Genomic DNA, 19,209 nt, shown 5'->3' with positions numbered 1-19,209 from the left:
GACGGGATTTTATTGTGAGGCCGGATGTGTTGCCGTGGCTTTCTGCCGCGCTTTAATCATCGAGGTTTTTAACGTGAACACAACAACCTCAAGTTGTGAAACGGATTTCGGTCAGTCAAATATTTCACACCAGCGTGTTATATTGAAGCGACTATTGAGTTACTTTGCGTTCAAACTAAAACATGTAATGTAATACAGTGAAGCCCGGTGTTTTGTTCCTATTTTGTGACTTTCGAGGCCACCGTAGTTGTAGCTGTGGCGTTAGTGTCATGGCCGCGATGGAGCGAGTTTACTTTTAATAAATTGCTTTCTCTCGGACTCAAATAATGTAAAATGGCAGCCGTTTTCCTGGTTACGCTGTATGAGTACTCTCCTCTGTTCTACATCAGTGTGGTATCCTTGTGTTTCGTTGTTACCGCTGCCGTCGTGCTCGGCTGGTAAGTGATATCTAGCCAAGTTAGCTTAGCCACAGTTCTGGCAACAGGATGTTTTATCTTTACAGTTTTTGATTACCAATTTCTCTTAATGACACCATAATCTACACCTGCCAAATTCTTCAAAATCACATTCAAATCAACTGAGTTGACAACGAAAGTTTAGGATTAGGTGCCCCTGCTACCTACCATTGATTTTTTTGTTGGAGAAATGTGATTCTGTTGGATATAGCAACGAGTAATACTAGAGTCAGGATCACAAAGAAGCATGTGTACTGTCCTGTTATATTATATATATAATATCTGGTTTAATGAGGTGACTCATGAGCAGGTTCTAGATTTGTTGCCAAATATGAGGCAGACTGCTCCTTACTACAGAGCTGATCACTGCACACAGCAAGGCAGGGACAGTGCAGCACTTACTATCATTTAAAGTTGACACATTGAATGTAAGGTGGTGCAAGATTAAACCTCTTCGATAGTTAAGTTATAGATGTCACTGCATTTCATGGCAGTATTTAGTTTGGATGTGGGGGGTGTGCAGAGGAGAGTGATTGAGATCCACAGTGTTTCAGTAAAGTCAGTAAAGTGGGTCTGACTTCTGACATCTGAACACCTTTTTCCTTGATAGGAGAGAAAGGACGTTTACTTTTGTGCTTTGCTCACTGGCTCTCCGTCCAACAGGTTTGGTTTCGATGTCCCTGCGATTCTTCGCAGCTCAGATGAGACAGAGTCCATCCTTCCAACCCCTGAGAAGCAAATGGTACAGGTGACGAATCCCTTCGGCTTGGCGATGGGCTATGGGACAGCATCTGTCATTGGTGAGGACCATCATCATCAATAATATAGGATGGTGACTGGGAATGGTAGATTTATCATTAAACTAATTTTACGTCTCTGGGATGTGAAATGCTCTCGCTATCCACCAAATGTAACGAAGACATTAAAGGGGATGAGTTACCCCGTCCTGTACCGCATGTGTAAAAGAGGTTTTGTGAGGCTCCCATGTGTGGATGTCTGTACCCCAACAATGTAAACTACAGCAAGTACCCAAGGCTGGATTTATGGGCCAGGGGGCCTCAGGCCGAGCACGGTGTGTGACCCACGACTAACTAAGAACATTGAACATGAGGGCCCTCAGTCACCCAGCGCAAGCTGACCACTTGGCCACTGGGTACTTATATCATGAGATTACCCTTACAACCAAAAAGCTATTACCAATTTAATTATTAAAGCTATTAGTTCAAAACATGGGATGGCTGAGGAAATAAAAACCACCCTGAGACCTTATTAGCTAGCCCAAATTAACAAGTGTGCTAAATGGACATTGTTACAGACTAGCACACTGTGGTTGTCATTTAATATAGTTTTTTTTAAATGCGTGTAGAATTGTCTAATCTTTATGTAATCTGATTATATATGTGGACAGATGTTTTATATTGTCTGGAGCAATACAAAAATACAAGGCAAGATAAAACAGATTAAAAAGTACTAAAATGGCTTATTTTTTAAGTTGATGTATATGTAACCAATGATTCAATACCAACCAAAACATTGAGCATGTAATTGACGACACCGTCTGTTCAAGCTTGGCTGATACTATTATGCTAGCACTTTGGCTCTTAAAGTACTACCAACTTATACAAGAAAGGATGTCAAAAACACAATTTGTTCTCCCATTAGTATATAATTTCTCCCTCGATTTTAGCTACAATCTCCCCAGTATGTCAGTATCTTAAGCATGTGCCAAACATGTCTCAGCTCATTGTCACTTATTTCAATAGACTCTGACCTTGTCAGACAGCTAGATTTTGACAATCTAGTTGATGATTTTCTGAGGGGGAAGGCAAGAAAGACGCCAATATAGGAAGAGGCGGCCTCAAAAAGACATGTGCCGATGGGCCTCACGGACCATGATCTGGCCCTGTAAGTACCCCTTAGGTAATCATTTCTGGTTACTGAATAATTATACAATATCTGTTCTGGGTCCATTGTGGAGTTGAAAGCATTTGTATGATCTGAAAATCTCCAATGAACCAGTTGGACAGCTATGAATATGTACAGTAATAATTCTTCAAGCCTCCAGATGTCTTTTGTTATTACTACCTTTGCGTTGTATCCTTTCCTGTCATATCCTGGTCCATCGTGACATTAGCTAACTTTTCCTTGCAGATGGTATATCAGTGAGGCCTTTTTGTCTGGAGCCCTGCATCCTGAGCTGTTTCTGGGGATGTGAGGTCATCGCCGTCCAGGGAGCTCTGAAATCTCACCAGCACGGGCCGAGGCTCAGCACCCCCCAACATTTTCAGGAGGCCTTCCACCTACGTTACCACCACAGTCAGAGTTTCCAGTATCCTTTACATTCCTAACAAAGACTTAGCAGAAACTGACTGTTTCTGTTGCTGCATGGGGTAACACAAAATGTCCTGATGGGAGAAAAGGGTTCTGTTTACGAACACACTGTGCTACATTCTGTGATGTCCCAGATTAAATCATCAAAGGGTTTAAATATAGTACCCGCAAGTGCAGTTTACATATTTAGACATCCTCAGAAATACACAGCCAAGTTTGAAGTCGAACCGTTGTTCCCATATCCGCCTTCTAATGAACACATTCAATTTTTTTTATCTTGTTTTTTCCTTTTATCCAAAGTATCTGTGAGTACATAAAAAAAATCACATGATTCATGATGAATTCATTATTTCTGCAAACAAACTATTTTTCATTCTGTGTCTGTCTGCCCATCCTTTGATTTTCTCAACAACCACTCATTTGATCAACTCTAACCTTGGCTGTGTTTCTGAGGAGCCGAGGAAGTTCATTGTAGACTATGAGCGGTTGTTGAGACCTCAACCCTAACTTTAACACCCCATTTGTATCAATCTGCACTTAGTCTGACAATGGTAATCATGTTTAAATTGAGACACAACCCTTCCATCATGTCATCAGTGGTTTTCTGTTCTTGACTTCACCATAGCTGCAGTGGAATTATCCTGAGGTGATATCCCATCCATGTTTGGCCCCTTATCTGTGGAAATATTTCTCCAATATGTATTGGCACAGCACAAAAGCCTTTTCCTCACAGCAGTGAGTGCTGTCATTCTATCATAGTGATATATTATATATGCCCCTGATGACTGAGTCAGGTATCTTTTTGGCTGATAGACATTCTTCCTGGTCAGCCTCTTTGACTCCACCCTCCCAGTGTCAGCAGTGACAACAACGAGGAACACTACACTCAGATTCCTGCTGAACAGGGGATAACCGACTTTGGATTGTTGCCAAGGGCCCACTACCCTCTTGTGGCTGTGCTGACGCTGGCAGAGTCAGAAGCCAGGGACGTGTACAACATTGTGAGTCCATCTACACATGTTGGGAAGTGTCAGATGAGGAGAGTGAAGGAGGCGGAATTGTATACATATTATACATTATACACATATATCTTCCTCACTTTGCACTGAGACTAGAGGCAAATGCAAGTCAGGAGCTTTGTTTTGTCCACACACACACACACACACACACACACACACACACACACACACACACACCAGATCACAGCAAAAAAACTATTGAAAATACACATTTAAAGGGACTCTTTTTGCTGTCTCTCCTCTTTCAGGTGGCCAGTGTGACTGTTATTCATGTTCCTGATGACAAATACAGCCTTTCTGCTCGGATTCTTTTTCAATACCTTCTCACCTCACAGGGGAACATGTTCGAGTTAAAGGTACAGTACCTTTTGGTTTAAGCATATGGTTCATGTTTTTCTCAAAGCCAGAGTCAGGTGATCCATACTTTGTATAAAAGATGTGGTTAGCTGAAAGAGTTTGTAGCATTGAATATTGTGATTGTTCCACTTGTTCACACTGGCAGAGAGCTGCCTTCTAAAACATATTCCACTGTAAAAATATACCATCCTCATGTTGAATATTAATATTATTGTAATCTTATATTTTTCTCAGCCCTACATATCAGGTTAATTTGTGTGCCCTTACAGTGCAGCTTAGAGGGAATTTAGCATTAAAAACCCTAACTTTGGAAGGTGACTGCATCTTTACACAAAACATGCTGCTGTCCCATTTAACCTGCATTTTTTGCCTCAGACAAACTGGTTTGTTTGCCCATTAGGTGCCTTTCCTGCTGTGACAGCTGTTAGTTGAGTTCAGCTGCCGTTTGTTTGTGGTCAGAAAGCAAAGAAACCACCCACAAGATGTTGTAATAGATATGAATGAATTGAAAAGCAAATAAACTACCGTGAAATGTGATCGATAAATGTTGGTATGTTGGTATCTTAAGAGGTTAGCCTCACGTCATTAGTGTCTCATCTTCTCATTAGGTGACAGTGCATGAAGGCAGTGCACTCATTTCACAAGTGGCGACCAACCCTGCTGATTAACTGATGTCAACCACCTCCCATCACTCATCACAGACTTATATTATTACATATATCAAAATGTTGCTCTGTGTATTAAGCTATACTTTTACTATAGGTCTCAGGATTTCATCTAATACAGATTGTTAATAACTCCACAGACTGCTGATTATCCCCAGGATATAATTCAACTATAGGAATTGATTTTCCAGATCAGAACTTCACAAAGCTCCATAGTTATGTTAATATTTTGTCATTATAATGAGAAATCACACAAATTTAGGGCACTGTGATAGCAACAAATTATGTTCTCTTTCAAGTTTTAAAGCTTTCAAGATATGCTGTAAAACTGAAAGGTTACCTCAGTAAAAGTTATGAGTGCAGGTCAAACATTATGATGTTACACTTTCGTTTCTGGGAACCTTCAAAGAACCAGGGGCTTCATTTATAACTGTTGCGTACGCACAAACTGGGACCTGAAAGTGGCATACACCACTTTTAAGCAAACATTGGGATTTATAAAAACAAACTTGATGGGAGAATGTTCACACTTCCACGCTAGCTCTGACCCATGCGTATGAACATTTAGGAGACAGTAAAATGACGATGCAAATTTGAGTTGTGAACTGTAGTCAGATTATTGATCCACTTCATCATTAACATTAAAACCAACAGTGTTATTTGTGCTCATAAATGTTCCACACAAACCTTTAATTGAAAAATATATTAAAACAACAAACAGCAAATTACGTTCAGATACCATTTAACAGCAGAGATAATAATATCTTCTAATACAATGCGTCTATTATCGAGGATGAGTGTGTGTAAAATCGCTGCAGTGAACGTGACTGTGCCATCAGGCGCACAGATGAACTGGAGATCACTCAGAAAAAAAAATTGTAAAAATTGTTTTGCTTTCAAACTTCTATTTCTAAATGGTATTCCGGAGTTGAGGTTAGGATCCACTGATGTGAGGTAATCGGTCCGATTGCTCTAAATATATAATTAATGCGTTGACGCTCATGCGTAGTGCTGAGGGATGGATGCATGCACATGGAAGGATGAGGAGGACACGAGTGTTTCGCGATCACAAAGATTTTTTGTACCATGATGATGACTGATCAGCTGATATACACTGTAAACAATTGTCAGTAAAGCGCTGGGAGTGTTGCATTTCTTAAAATGTACAGTTTACGATTAGCATCAGACTGTACAATTTTGTTTTAAATGGAAATTTTACATTATCTCAAATACATTACAATGTAATTTAATGTAATAGCAACACGGATGACCGTCAATTCCAATAAATTGAACTCCTCTTTACCAAAACCTTGGTTCGCTATTTTAAAGTAATATTCTGTACAACAAATACTGAATGATTAAGGAAACTAAAATGCAGAAACCAAAATATTCTAAAGAACAGAGGAGAGTTAGAAATTACAAGATTAGTTGAGTAACCACACATTTATTTATAAAAGGCAACACCAATTGAAACACTATTTTGTTAATAGAAACAAAGTTGTCCATTACAGTTGGAGATTTGACCGATTCATAACAGAACATGACAGTTATCAGTATGTTCATTAAATTTGATAAAACCAATAAACCTTGTAAACACTAAAAGAAATTATGCATCTTGATACTGCAAACACTATAACCAGTGATACTGGATTTAAACACTGTAAACAGAGCAGCAAGCCCTGTCACAAAAGTTGGGTGTATGCCCCCACATATGATCCTCAAGGCTGATCAACCAGTATCCAACTGTCACAGGCACCTTTCCACCTGAAACATGAATCAAGAGTCATCTCAAAAAGCATCTTGACATCTCTAATATGAAGAAAATCCATGGTTTATTTATTACTAATACAGATAACTTAAAAAAAAACACATCTGAAATGCAATATAAGATGTATTATGAATACATAGCGAGCAATATTAGACGAGGAGTCAAAATTGGGTGGAATATCTTTTTGCCACCCCTGTGGAAGACGGCTGTAGAGCACAGACAAAAAAAATGTGGTGAAAACATTAGCTTTATTACATGAGGATTAATAAGGCAACAATTCAAAAATGAAAATAGAAGCGAAACAAAATAGATGAATGTGTCCATACATTACTTTGTAAAGTGGTTCCTTCGGCAGCTGGACAACATGCTAATATTACACACTAATATTAGTTCAACTTCAATACCAAATAAGATGTAACATTATCAAAGCTGCATTGCAGTTAGGGTGAAAATGTACAAAAGAGGACAAACTCTCAGTAATGCTGCTAGCTGCAAACCATGCAAAAAGCCAATAAGATTAACTTTTAATTACTATTAAGAGAGTTAGAGTTAACACTCAAAATAATAATCAAATCAAATACTCAAATGTCACTGCATGGCTAATGCAGAGGACCCCATGCTAGTCCTGCAAGCTAGCTAAGACAGATAACGTTTATTTCCGCTTACCGAAGACTTATAAAATGCAGGATTCAGATGGATAATCCTCTAAAAGAGTTGGCTTCACGACTTTGTGTTCCACATGTCTTCTAGAAGTATAGTAGCATTCCGTTTTTGCGGGACCTCTCTGCCATTGATTCTGACATCCTACCGGAATGCAATGCTGTTTACAGTATATTGCGATATTTTAAGGAAAAAAGCAAGCTGCTCATAAATATTTCCCAGAATGCATTGTTTTCTACAGCACAATACTGTTTTAATGGAAAACAGAATGTTACTGTCGGAATTTGGTCGGTTTCCTACAGCAGTACACTATAGTGTAGATTCTGTAGATCCGTGATCTTTGTGCTGAACTGAGTCCAGTCTTACACCGATCGACCCGACGGAACCGAACCATCCCAGAACGAGCATAAGCATATAAATATAATTCTGTTAAATCCTATAGATTAGGGACATCACAGCTGTCTCTGAATTTAATAATCCTGCAGTCCTGTAGTTTAATTTGCATAGCAGGAGAATGAGCATGTTTTCTCTGTGAGTGACCCTCAAAGCTTAACTATAGTAATAATCAAATCAAGTTTTATTTGTTACCCATATTCGCCAATCACACTTTGCCTCATAGGGCTTAACAGTTAGTGACAACAAAACAGTATTTACAACATTCACAATAAAAGACAGCTTCTAACATAAATTGAGAGGTGTATCAATTTTTTAAGTATTTATATAAGAGAAAATGTGTGACAGACATGAAGGGAGCAGCAATGTAATCTCTTTCCTTGTTTTTGTCAACAGACCGCTGCTAACATAAGGAAAAAGTCAGTGGCCTTGTTGTTCTTATCATGAGGGATAGTCAAGTCTTTAGGGTTCTATGTGAGGGGCAGATTTAAAACTGCAGCAGAGGCATCCTGAATTCTGTCCCTTGTATTAGTCGGGCTCCAAAAACACCTCGATCCTTCATCACTCATACCAGTGGAGAGCATCTTTTCATTTGTCTCTGTCAGTCTGATAATTCTATTATGTGTGTTTTCTGTGTGAAACTTGTCTCTGCGCTTTACACAAGGTAACCTTGATATCATCACCACGGTTATGATTTAGTTGTAGCTGGAGCGATAAACCGATATTATGTATAACATTAGTGGTCTATTCTCAGTGACAATTAAAGGGAAATCTACACATCATTTGAACCATGTGAGAGGTTTTACTACTTTACCTTCTGTAATCCTCTGTGTCGATGAAATGTTTATGCCATACAATTGTTAGCAACAGGTTTTCTCTACTATGACATTTAAAGTACGCCTCATGTCTCCTGCAGCCTCTGTTCATGTCAGCTGACAGCAGGGGGGTACCGGGGCCTCCTGACACAGAGCAGAGCACCTCTCCCTATCAACCCACAGAGGAGGCACACAGACTGGAGCAGAGTTCTGTGCTGGAGGAGGAGGACTGGTCGGAAGGGACAGGCAGAGACTGTGTGGTCTGTCAGAATGCAGCAGTGAACAGGGTGCTGCTGCCCTGCAGACACGCCTGTGTGTGTGACCGCTGTATGTCACACTTCCAGCACTGCCCAATTTGCAGGGCATTTGTCCTGGAGTCGTTCGCACTGACACAAGAGCCCGTTGTAGAATGGTAACTCCCCGCTCTGTCAGTGTGGGATGCGTCAGTGTCACTTATTAGATAAAATGCAGTTTGGCAGTACTCACTAAAGAAGCTCTGAATTTACATAATGTTACACCCAGTTTCCATAAATGGAACCATTATTGGAAAAGTTCAGCTGGACTGTAGACATGTATTTGGAGTTATTCAGGGAGTTACACTGCAGCAGCTGTAAACAGTACTGACCACTCCATTAGACTGCCTCCAGCATACTCCGTGTGTGTCCATACTGTGGGGCGGCTGTGGTTGAATGGATGCCTCCAACCAGAGGGTTGGCAGTTAGATCCTCTTCCCCATCTGCTAAGTGTCCTTGGGCAAGATTCTGAACCTCGAATAGCCCCATAATAAAAAGTGCTGCCCATAAATGCACTGTATGAATGTAAAACTGTACTGTAAAGCACTTTTGAGTGGTCATCAAGACTAGAAAAGCTCTATATTAATAGACCATTTGCTGTTTTCCAGTTAGACTGAACTGAATGAATATAGTGTTTTCAGTGTGACAGCAGCCGGATTTACAGCAAACGTAGTCCCATACATTTGCCTCAACCTAAGTTGTCAACACTTGTCAAAGATCATTATTTTCTGTCAAACGGATAATGGAGCTGTAACACAATCATTCTGCTGCTGTGCCACCACAAACGTGTAAATTCATCATTACATGTACTGTGGTTCTATCTGTAATGAACCAGTCCAGCTGAATTGGTCAGGTGGTAGCTTGAAATATTTGAATAATATAACATGTTAGGAAGGGGACTGATGATTTTAGTAGATAGGTATATTATGAACTACATAGTATACACAAAATATTGAATATGTCGTGGCTAAACAAAGCTGCATGATTTTAATTCCTTGTAGATTTAAATATCATCCATGACAAATGTCTATTTGTACAAGATGTTAGTTTGACTTCACAGCAGCAGTGCAGTATTTATTAACCACAGCCAATACAAATTTTTCATCTGACTCATTGTACATGGTGATGTAAACCAGGAGCTTTAAGATAAATTTGACATGCATGTATTCTGTTGTATTCCTGGGTATGGATTGAATGACAATCAGCAGAGGGTGCTACCAGGTCCATAAACAATCACACAAGACTAGGGTTTAATGGGCCATGTAGCTTATACTCTTGATAACTTTTCATTTGAAATTGTTTAGTGATGTCAGCCTTAGCTAGTAAGTTCACATTGAGTCAAGAATACCTTTTGTCCATTACTATTTGCAAGATCGGGAACAAAACTTCACACTCAAACACCAGGTGTTAAATCAGTACTGAACACTCAGCAGACAGTGTTGAGACATAAGAAAAACGCACAACTTACAATAGTTTGTTATATTTCAGTACATGGAAGTTATTTTATATAAGTGGAAACAGAACAGAAGATAATGAGTGAAACTAATTTGTTGGCAAATGTTGCTTCCCACAAACAAAAACCTGTCGTCTCTGGCCTTGTCGCATAGAGCACAGTAAATCCTTTACAATGTAATGAAAAAGATCAGGTGGAGAAAATGACTGACACACTTAGGGTTTATACAGGCTTGTAGTCCAGTTTGGACTCAAGCTTCTTTGAATCAGCCACTTTACGCACAGCTTTCATGAAGTCTTCCTGAGTGACGTACTCCCGGTCAGCGCGGATGGCAAACAGACCTGAAGCCACAACAGATGTTATTGGACAACACGAATTGGGAAAAAATCTAATTATTGATTACACTGAAAGAAAGATTCGTCCCACCTGCTTCTGTGCACACGTTTCTCAGATCAGCTCCATTGAAGCCATCCGACAGCTTCACTATGGCTTCATAATCTGAAAACAATCACAAGCAAAAGTTCTTCTATGTGAGTTCACCATTGACAGGAGTAATGATCGCTGCTGCTGCAATTACAAATGGTTCCTTATGATTAAATTAGTTAGTTACACCTGTGAGGCTATGCATTAACATCATTCCTTCATGACATCTGTATCAATATATCATGTTTATATGTGAAAACAGACACTGTGGAGAAGCCCAGAAAATGTTGTCAGGATTGTGACAGTTGGAGGTAAAACCTTTGATGAGTGCACAGAAATAATAAACAGGTAAGCATTTGATGATTATTTTCCAATCATTTCATGACCTATGTGGTTTTGTAATCAATACATTTGTTCTGTGAAATATCAAAGAAAAGAGTCAAACTAATGAATGAAAAATAAAGCAATTAATTCTGTCCAATTGTCTCATTACAAAATGGAACAATCTATTGTGCAAAATGTGTATATCATATATAATCAAAGTGCATGTGAAAAACTCATACACAGCAGTGTGCACCAGGACTTCTGAAGTGACTTAAGCAGCATCTAATTTGTAAAGTGAGAGGACGAGGACAGACGATATGGAATAGATTGAGTAATTTTGCCTGCAAGCCAACTTTTGCCTCCATTATATGTTGAGCAAGAAAAAAAATGTTTTAAATGCAGTTGAATTTGTGACCGATTGTTACAGAATGCCGATTTAACTGTTTCACTCTAGTTAAATTCAGCTCGTAAAGTACACGCACACAAACATTGTGCTTTTAATTTATAGAAAGGATTGCTACAGACAAAGTTAATCTGTGAATGTTGCTACCATAACAGAGATCGCGAACTCAGATATTTTATATTTTTCTCACAATTTCAGCAGGGTCAGATATCATTGCTACAGATTGACATTAAATGAAATATCTGTGTAACCAGTTAGTAAGAAAGAAAATCACTAATTCAAGACACCAACTGTTTTTGTGTTGAATCAGCACATAATTCTCCTATTCAGGGACTACAGAGGAGGTTGGATGGATGCTCACTGACCTATTTCTCCGTGCTTGGTGATGGGACTTGCGTGGATCTTTAGGATGTCAAGGCGAGCCTGTTCATTGGGTAGCTCAATGTCTGAAGAAAACACAAAGAAATTTGTTTTGCTGTGTGTCTTCATACAGCTGACAAACAGATCATCAACAGGGACAGAAGAAGAACTTACGGATTTTACGGTCCAGTCTGCCAGGTCGTAGCAGGGCGGGATCTAGGGTGTCAGGTCTGTTGGTGGCCATGATCATCTTGACTCTGTGCAGCGTGTCAAAGCCGTCCATCTGGTTAAGCAGCTGAAGAAACACACATACGGTCCATTAAACAAATCAATCACTGCCTTTAATTTATTTATCTATTGCACTGACTTTCATGGTTTCACTTACGATTACTGATAAGTAACAGCACCTTTCAAGACAATGGTCCAGCTGTGCAGTTTTAAGTTTACAAACACACACGATCAAAATGATCCCTATACATACTCTGAAGGGGTGTGACTTAAATCGAAAGTGGGCAGGGTTCAAACCTGAAGTTTGTATTTTTTATTATTGGTTATAGAACTATTTACAGAACAGCCTTAGAATTGAGTAAGAACTATTCAGAATTGACAGACGCGTGTCCGCTCTCTGCAATTACCATACTGCCACACCTCTAACTTATAACTTAATTTCATAGAAAAGATAGATACATTTTATTCCATTTCATTAATGTGCACCTATCCTGATCTGACCCTAATACGGTGGTGGTTATAATTATACAGCAATGGAAAAATGACTTAAACAATGACTGTAACGGAAAACATGAATCGATTATGTTCAGTCACTGCATCAATGCAGTCTTTTCAATTAAGTCACGTATTGTACCACCACCATAGTGTCTTTGTTACCTCCATCAGTGTCCTTTGAATCTCTCTGTCAGCAGAGGTTCCCTCAGAGAAACGACGGCCACCTACATGGAATAACGCACATACATGAGAAAACATGTGGTCAAGATTCAGGGAACACAAGGTTTTTGGTTTCGAGGCAAAACAGTCATATACTAAATGTTGTTTAGTATATATAATTTAGCTTATCCAAATTATCAATATTTTACTGACAAAAGAACACCTTTGGACATCTATTTTTGTAACTCATTAGCAATCAATATAATCAGCTAGTATGTCAGGCTGCGAGTGCACCGGCAAGCAGAGTACATAAGAAAATGTACATTGCCTTTAATAACAATTTAACCTAAATAAAAAATACATAAGCCCCAGGAAAGTAGATTGTAGGCATCACTCACCGATGGCATCAATTTCATCCATAAAGATGATGCATGGCTGGTGGTCCCTGGCATAGTTGAACATCTCTCTTATCAACCTGGCACTCTCACCTATGTACTTGTCCACAATTGAGCTGGAAACCACCTGCATTGTACACACGTCAGTACACAAAAACACACAAAATCACCTGACCTACTGCACCATAGTATGGCACCACTCTCTGAGAATGGAGCTGATAGGTACCTTGAGGAAGTTACAGTCCAGCTGACTGGCTACTGCTCTGGCAAGAAGAGTCTTTCCAGTACCTGTTGTAAAGAAATCTCAGTAAGTCACTTTTTATCATCATCATCATCATAAACATACCTGCATTCTTTGCAAAAACAAATGTGATGTGTATTCATGGAAGTCACTGGTAAGTGATGTAGCTTAATACAGATGGGAGTGTCCTTAGTGAACTTCTAACCTGGAGGCCCATAGAGCAGGCAGCCTTTAGGGGGGATGATTCCCACTCTCAGGAAGAGCTCAGGGTTGGTCAGAGGCAGCTCAATAACCTGCCACAAACCAGCAGTTTTGTTAAAGCCTCAACGACCAGAAAATAAACAATTGTCATAATTTCATTATCTTCGACAAAATCTATTCACCCAAAGCCCAGCAGTACAATTTTTGTCTCATAAAAGACACTCTACAAGAGCCTCTGTTTAATAACAACAGATACTACAAATTCTGCCAAAGTATGCATTAGAAATTGATCAACACAATCGAAAACCCTGCCAAACAGGAAGTGTCCATCATGAGTGATACAATTGCAGGTTGTTGTTATACCTCTCTCAGCTCACGGATCTGTTCAGACAAGCCTCCAATTTCAGAGTAGGAGACGCTGCCAGGGTCCTCATGAGACATGTTGTACACCAGAGGGTCCACCTCTCTGGGAAGGTACCTTTACAAGAACAGGAAACCAATGGTGAGAAAATAAGCATTACCAGCTGTGCATTTGTTTTGAACAATTTCTATATCAAACCTTTGCGACATATTTAAAGCTTGATGGTTGAAACTGTCAACAATAAGACATACTACATATCACTAGGGCTACAACAACATGTCAAAGTAGTGGGTGTGTAAGGGGAAAATGTCTGTTTTAAACACCAATATTTGGAACAGTAAAGAACAGGTTGGACTGGACTCGACTTCACATGAAACTTTTTTTAATAGAAAAGGGTGTGCATGTGTGCTTGTGTGTCTCTCCCACAGTCTTGACGTCAAGAGTTTAATCTGTATACCTGCACTGAACGCCAGAGATTCAAGGTCCAGAATAACTAGTGCACCATAAGAAGCTCATTAGCCCCTGAGACAGTTTCACAGATTCAAAGTGATGATCAAATCCAGCCTACCTCATTATAGTGAGCGTGGTCATGTCCAAAGCCACTCTGGTGCCTGGCTTCAGCTGCGACTTATCCAACTAAGATGAAAGATTTTATCAATTAGTTTACAAGCCAGCATTTACTTAGACTACTTTGTATGTCAGACCTACAAGTTTGACAAAATTCCTGTGCATTTACAACAAACAGATTTAAAACATACCCTACAATTGAATAATGCAACCTAACAAGAAAAAATAGTCACCACAGTGGTAAGTGGTAGGTATTATCATGTCACTTCTATATTTTCCAAGCTGTTCAGAGACTGGGCTGTGTTGGGTTTGTAGTTGCTTATGTATCCTGGTGCCTGTAGCCTGCAGCAGAGATGAGGAGGGGAGTGCAGCAGTCCTGTCAGCTCTCTTCTTTCTAACTCCAGACATTTTATTACCTTTCTAACTTGTACATGCAAATTAGTTTTGTCTATTTTATTTTTTGTTTGACTTACATGTTCTTTAGTCTCAAAAAAAGATATGCCCCACTCGTATCTTGGCAGCACACCAGTTATATGGTGTAATGAGAAGTCATTCAGTAATAAAAGTTGTGTCCTGGATCAGAATGGGCTCAGAAACCCCAGAGAAATTGATAAATAAAGGACAGGATTCTAGATGCCTCGAGCACTGGTTCAGCACGTACCTGTCTGCGGCATCCAACCACATATCGGGGGCCATTGGTAGCCTTGACAATGACTGAAATTTCACACACAAAAATTCACATTAGCATCAAGTGTCTTGGTGAAACAATAGAATAATGTAATTGATACAATCTGTGCTATGACACATGTATAGAGAGGTGGCAGAACTTACATTTCTCTTCGGTGAGCTGTTTCAGCACTTCTCCAACAATCTACAAGGAACAAGGCAAAGCTTTGATTGGTAACGACAGAGTGAACTACCATGGCACTCAATGAGCGCATACCCAACAGTACCCTTAAGATTCAATCCAGCTGCACCAACTAACACAGATATCAGGCCCTGAAACATGCCTCCTTTATTTTTGATTTATAAAGACCCATGAATTATTCTGAGAAAACAGCAAAAATCCCTAGCCCTAATCTCACAAGGAAAGAAAACAAATTATTCCAGGATCTGCATAAAAAATTGTGGATATTACCCTGACCCATGCCACATTTTTCCACATAGTTTCCTGGTACCAATCCAGTAGTTAAAACTAGAAGGGAGCCCCACTACCAAGGCTAATGCCCATCTTGACCTCCCAAAGTAGTGTAATACTCCTCCTCACATTTGTGCCCACACACTGGAAACATGGACACACGAGCTGTCGCCTAAGGGCAAGGGCAGGGTGAGCATTAGCATCGGTTTATCCGCTAGCATTGCTACTTCCAGTATTGGACTTTTAGTGTTAAAACGTGCTGTATATGATGCCGTTTCGCATTTGATGTCAGGGCTTCTGGACAGTTGGATGACAACACTAGCAGTATTTAGGCAAGTTTTTCTGTTGCTTTATTACGTCTGAAAAAGGAGTCACCAGTTACTTCAATTGTATTGGATTTGGCTGCAACACTGTTTACCCCTGAGACTCCAAAAGTGTTTTGTGGACACATACACTTCAATCACTCCTCAACTGGCAGAGTGGTGAGTAGATAATGAGTGTATTACATTTTTCTGTAACCATATGTTCAACTCCTGGATCCATATCAGAATTCAATGGATTCTTTACAGATCCATCCCAGAACCTACCAAGTTTCATGATAATCACCAATAGTTACGTAATACAACAAACTAACAGGCAAAAAAAATAATCCTTGAAAGAGGTAAATGGCTGGGTGTTTTGCAGTAAGAAAATAGACTGCCTGCCCAGCCTTACATTACATTACATTTCATTTAGCTGACGCTTTTATCCAAAGCAACTTACAATAAGTGCATTCAACCCCGAGGGTACAGACCCAGAACAACAAGACTCAAGAAAGCCTTAGTCTCTTTACTGATGGCTGAAGGATATGGCTGAGGGAGCACAGAACATCTAATTCTTGATTAAATAAATAGTTATCTTTTCTTTAATCAACAATATTGATTGATACTCAGAACCTAAATATATAAACCATGCATACCTATCCATGAATCCTCAGGCTCCAATAGTGTCATGAATATCAGGCATAATCATTCTAAGTGTCTAACCTTGCCCAGCGCTATCTCAACACAATATTAAAATTGCGTCAACAACGTGATCCCTAGAGTCTATGTACTTTGTTTTCGAAAATGATCATGGTTCTTTGCCGACTGATATAGTTTGTGTTTCGTGTTGGAACCACGAAGACCAAGGGGTGCGCTGCCCCGGGGCCGACATGAAGAAATTACATATCTTATTACCTGTCCGACACTCTGCAGAGCCTTCAAGTCGTTCTCTGACTTCTCATATTGTTTGGTTTGTTCTCTCAGTTGCTCTCTCACTGGAAAAGAAACACAAAATTCAACACAAACTCACATACAACGCTTCGTACCACAAACAACAAACACTGCTCGCTGAGTTCACATTAGCTTACAAGACTTAGCTTAGCCCAAGCCCCTCATAGCCTTGACAACACAAGTGCAACACTTCAATCCAGTTAATGGCAGCAAAGACTGACGTTAATTTAGTTTTCAATGACCAGCTTATGACTGTCTGGTGAGTGTCGAGTATGTTTGTTCCAAATAAGCTAGCTCTGCTAGCGCTGACCGATTCACTTCCATTCATTTCCACGAAGTTGCTAACTGCATGACAAAGCACTAACTACCTGCCCGGCTAGCTGATGCTAGCTACACAGTAATATGGACCTATCCACATCAGATACGATGTTTAACTGCTAAACGACCAACGATCGAGTTAAAACGTCTCTTACATTCTTTTAACCGCCCGTCAACTTCTTTGTGTTCAAGTAATTTTTTTCTGTAATCCTGCAGTCCTTTCTCTCTACCGTCCGCCATGATGCCCAACTGAATTATGGGGAAGTCTTCTTCTTCTTTTACTGCGTTTCCCTCAGGTTTGGTACGACACACTGCTGCCTCCCACAGGTTGGGTTTGATTTGTAGATCGCTCAGTGGAATATAAGGACAAATATAATACCGACTAACCAAGTAGTACTTGTAAATCCAGAGAGATTTGTGGTTTTTATCTTCTGAAATGGCAAAATATGCTTCAAATGTTTCGATTTCTAGTCCTCCGTGAACAAATCACTGTGTAAAACCCCTTACTCTAAATCCAAAAAGCAGAATTAGGTTTTAAAAAGATAATTGGAAATTGAATGCAGACCTTTAAAGTGACAAAGGGTATGTTAAAATCATCAGAGTGTGAACATAAATAATATAAAATAATCAACCAAATTAAATCCAATTTTATTTGTAGAGCCCATATTCACAAATCACAATTTGTCTCACAGGGCTTTAACATGGTGTTGCCCTTAACCCTCAACAAGAGTGAGGAAAAACAACTAAAAACTGTTCAAAATCTTAGCTTCTCTGGGGGTCTGTGAGTGAAGATAGTATGGAAACAGAACTCTAAACAAATGAAAGGAGGGTGGGGGCAGGAGCCGATTGGGCCGGATTTAAGGCCTTTATACAAATCATTAATAATAACCTTTTACTCTTAGTGTTCAATATTTGGATTTAGCTAGAAATGTTTGTGCGTCAAAAACGCTGGTTAGTCTCACACCTGTCTTGATAAAAGGTCTGCTAAGAGCTGCTGCCTGTTATGAAGACTGAATTTGTGACATTCAATATACTGTACTTTAAACCTGATCTCATTTCTAACTTTTACATATTAAGGCGTAATTCCCTTAAGATTCATTCAACATCACGTAGAGTTTCGAGCAGATGTCCCGGGTTCAGAGTGACTTTGTTATGGGACAGTTGGTACAGCCGAGGGAGCAGAAAACATAACATTCTCTACTCAAGGCTAGTTTATGAAAAAACATCGAACTGTCAGAAGAGGGAGAGTTGTCTAGCAACCGGCAGCGTAGAGTAGGAGCGTGACGGAGGACGGCTTCTTGTCACTTCCTGGTTTCCGTGACAAGAGGCATGGGACTACAGCTGTGGACCAATAAGGGAGAACCAAATTGATTTGCGGTGACACCCCTCCAATCTTTTATCACCAATCACATTAAATCTACTGTTATAATTATATCAAACGCCTTCTGTTCGGGCCATTATTGACTACCTATTGCTAACTGATTTAGCTTAGGCTGTGATAATTGTCCATAGCTATGTAATGTTAAACTTTCATTGCATCTTAATAAATACTTGATTGAACCCAACCATTGGATCGGCTATTCTCATATTTAATATAAACAAACACACCGACAAAACCCTTTTAACAGAGTAAAAAGAACGTAGAAACCTCAGAGAAAGCCACATGTGAGGGATTCTTCTCCCAGGACGGACAGAAGTGCAATAGATGTCAAGTGTAGAACATATTCAAGATATAGGTTTTAGCAGCATTGATAAGGGTAAACATTTTGAAGGATAACTGAAGGTCAATGAATTAATGGATTATTATCAGTAATGGTCAAGTATCTGAGGATAAATACTATATATCAAGCAGTCCTGCTGCAATCATAGTCTATGGTCAGCAGCCAGCAAGATCATGATCCACCATCAAGATCGGAGGCCACTATAGTCCACTGCCGCCAATTAGGATCCATTATCAGCTGCCACCTTGGTCGTGCCTCCCCACCATTATCAGATGCCAAAACGATAAAGGATCCGCCATTATTATCACGATCAGCCAGCACGATACAGAATACGCAAAACTGGATCCACCATTACGATCTCTGATACGCGATCGAAAGATCCTAATCCATGATGTGGTCACAGCTGCGGCCCT

At 39.7% G+C, this 19,209-nt stretch overlaps 2 protein-coding genes across 3 annotated transcripts; one reads left to right on the top strand and one right to left on the bottom strand.

Annotated features, from left to right (window-relative positions):
- cgrrf1 (cell growth regulator with ring finger domain 1) lies at nucleotides 1–11,108 on the top strand. 2 transcript variants are annotated; one of them, XM_053445663.1, is made up of 6 exons: nucleotides 1–110; nucleotides 1,119–1,255; nucleotides 2,607–2,784; nucleotides 3,640–3,787; nucleotides 4,054–4,161; nucleotides 8,565–11,108. In XM_053445663.1, exons 2-6 carry the CDS (start codon nucleotides 1,195–1,197, stop codon nucleotides 8,877–8,879), a joined length of 810 nt encoding a protein of 269 aa, XP_053301638.1. In that variant the 5' UTR covers nucleotides 1–110; nucleotides 1,119–1,194; the 3' UTR covers nucleotides 8,880–11,108. The 2 variants fall into 2 exon arrangements, with proteins under 2 accessions (XP_053301638.1, XP_053301637.1); XM_053445662.1 differs by lacking the exon at nucleotides 1–110 and adding an exon at nucleotides 124–437.
- psmc6 (proteasome 26S subunit, ATPase 6) lies at nucleotides 9,800–17,388 on the bottom strand. The gene is made up of 14 exons (XM_053445660.1): nucleotides 17,231–17,388; nucleotides 16,722–16,801; nucleotides 15,198–15,237; nucleotides 15,028–15,080; nucleotides 14,368–14,435; nucleotides 13,802–13,916; nucleotides 13,443–13,530; nucleotides 13,223–13,284; nucleotides 13,000–13,123; nucleotides 12,605–12,666; nucleotides 11,894–12,014; nucleotides 11,725–11,805; nucleotides 10,636–10,707; nucleotides 9,800–10,550 (listed from the first exon to the last, which is right to left on the bottom strand). The coding sequence occupies exons 1-14, from the start codon at nucleotides 17,313–17,315 to the stop codon at nucleotides 10,432–10,434; spliced, it is 1,170 nt and encodes a 389-aa protein (XP_053301635.1). The 5' UTR covers nucleotides 17,316–17,388; the 3' UTR covers nucleotides 9,800–10,431.
- Nucleotides 17,389–19,209: the final 1,821 nt, after the last annotated feature.

Source organism: Pleuronectes platessa, chromosome 17 (genome assembly GCF_947347685.1).
Source record: "Pleuronectes platessa chromosome 17, fPlePla1.1, whole genome shotgun sequence".
Taxonomy (NCBI): Eukaryota; Metazoa; Chordata; class Actinopteri; order Pleuronectiformes; family Pleuronectidae; genus Pleuronectes; species Pleuronectes platessa.
This window is presented reverse-complemented; position numbering and strand designations above follow the sequence as displayed.

What these genes read in the sequence shown, in the direction of transcription:
- cgrrf1 (XM_053445662.1), top strand. Translation starts at nt 334, where the DNA reads ATGGCAGCCGTTTTCCTGGTTACGCTGTATGAGTACTCTCCTCTGTTC. An exon ending in CCAGGGACGTGTACAACATT is followed by an intron (nt 3,788 to 4,053) that starts GTGAGTCCATCT and finishes CTCCTCTTTCAG; the next exon opens with GTGGCCAGTGTGACTGTTAT. An exon ending in GGAACATGTTCGAGTTAAAG is followed by an intron (nt 4,162 to 8,564) that starts GTACAGTACCTT and finishes TGTCTCCTGCAG; the next exon opens with CCTCTGTTCATGTCAGCTGA.
- psmc6 (XM_053445660.1), bottom strand. Translation starts at nt 17,315, where the DNA reads ATGGCGGACGGTAGAGAGAAAGGACTGCAGGATTACAGAAAAAAATTA. An exon ending in CAGACTGGACCGTAAAATCC is followed by an intron (nt 11,806 to 11,893) that starts GTAAGTTCTTCT and finishes TGTTTTCTTCAG; the next exon opens with ACATTGAGCTACCCAATGAA. An exon ending in AAACGTGTGCACAGAAGCAG is followed by an intron (nt 10,551 to 10,635) that starts GTGGGACGAATC and finishes TTGTGGCTTCAG; the next exon opens with GTCTGTTTGCCATCCGCGCT.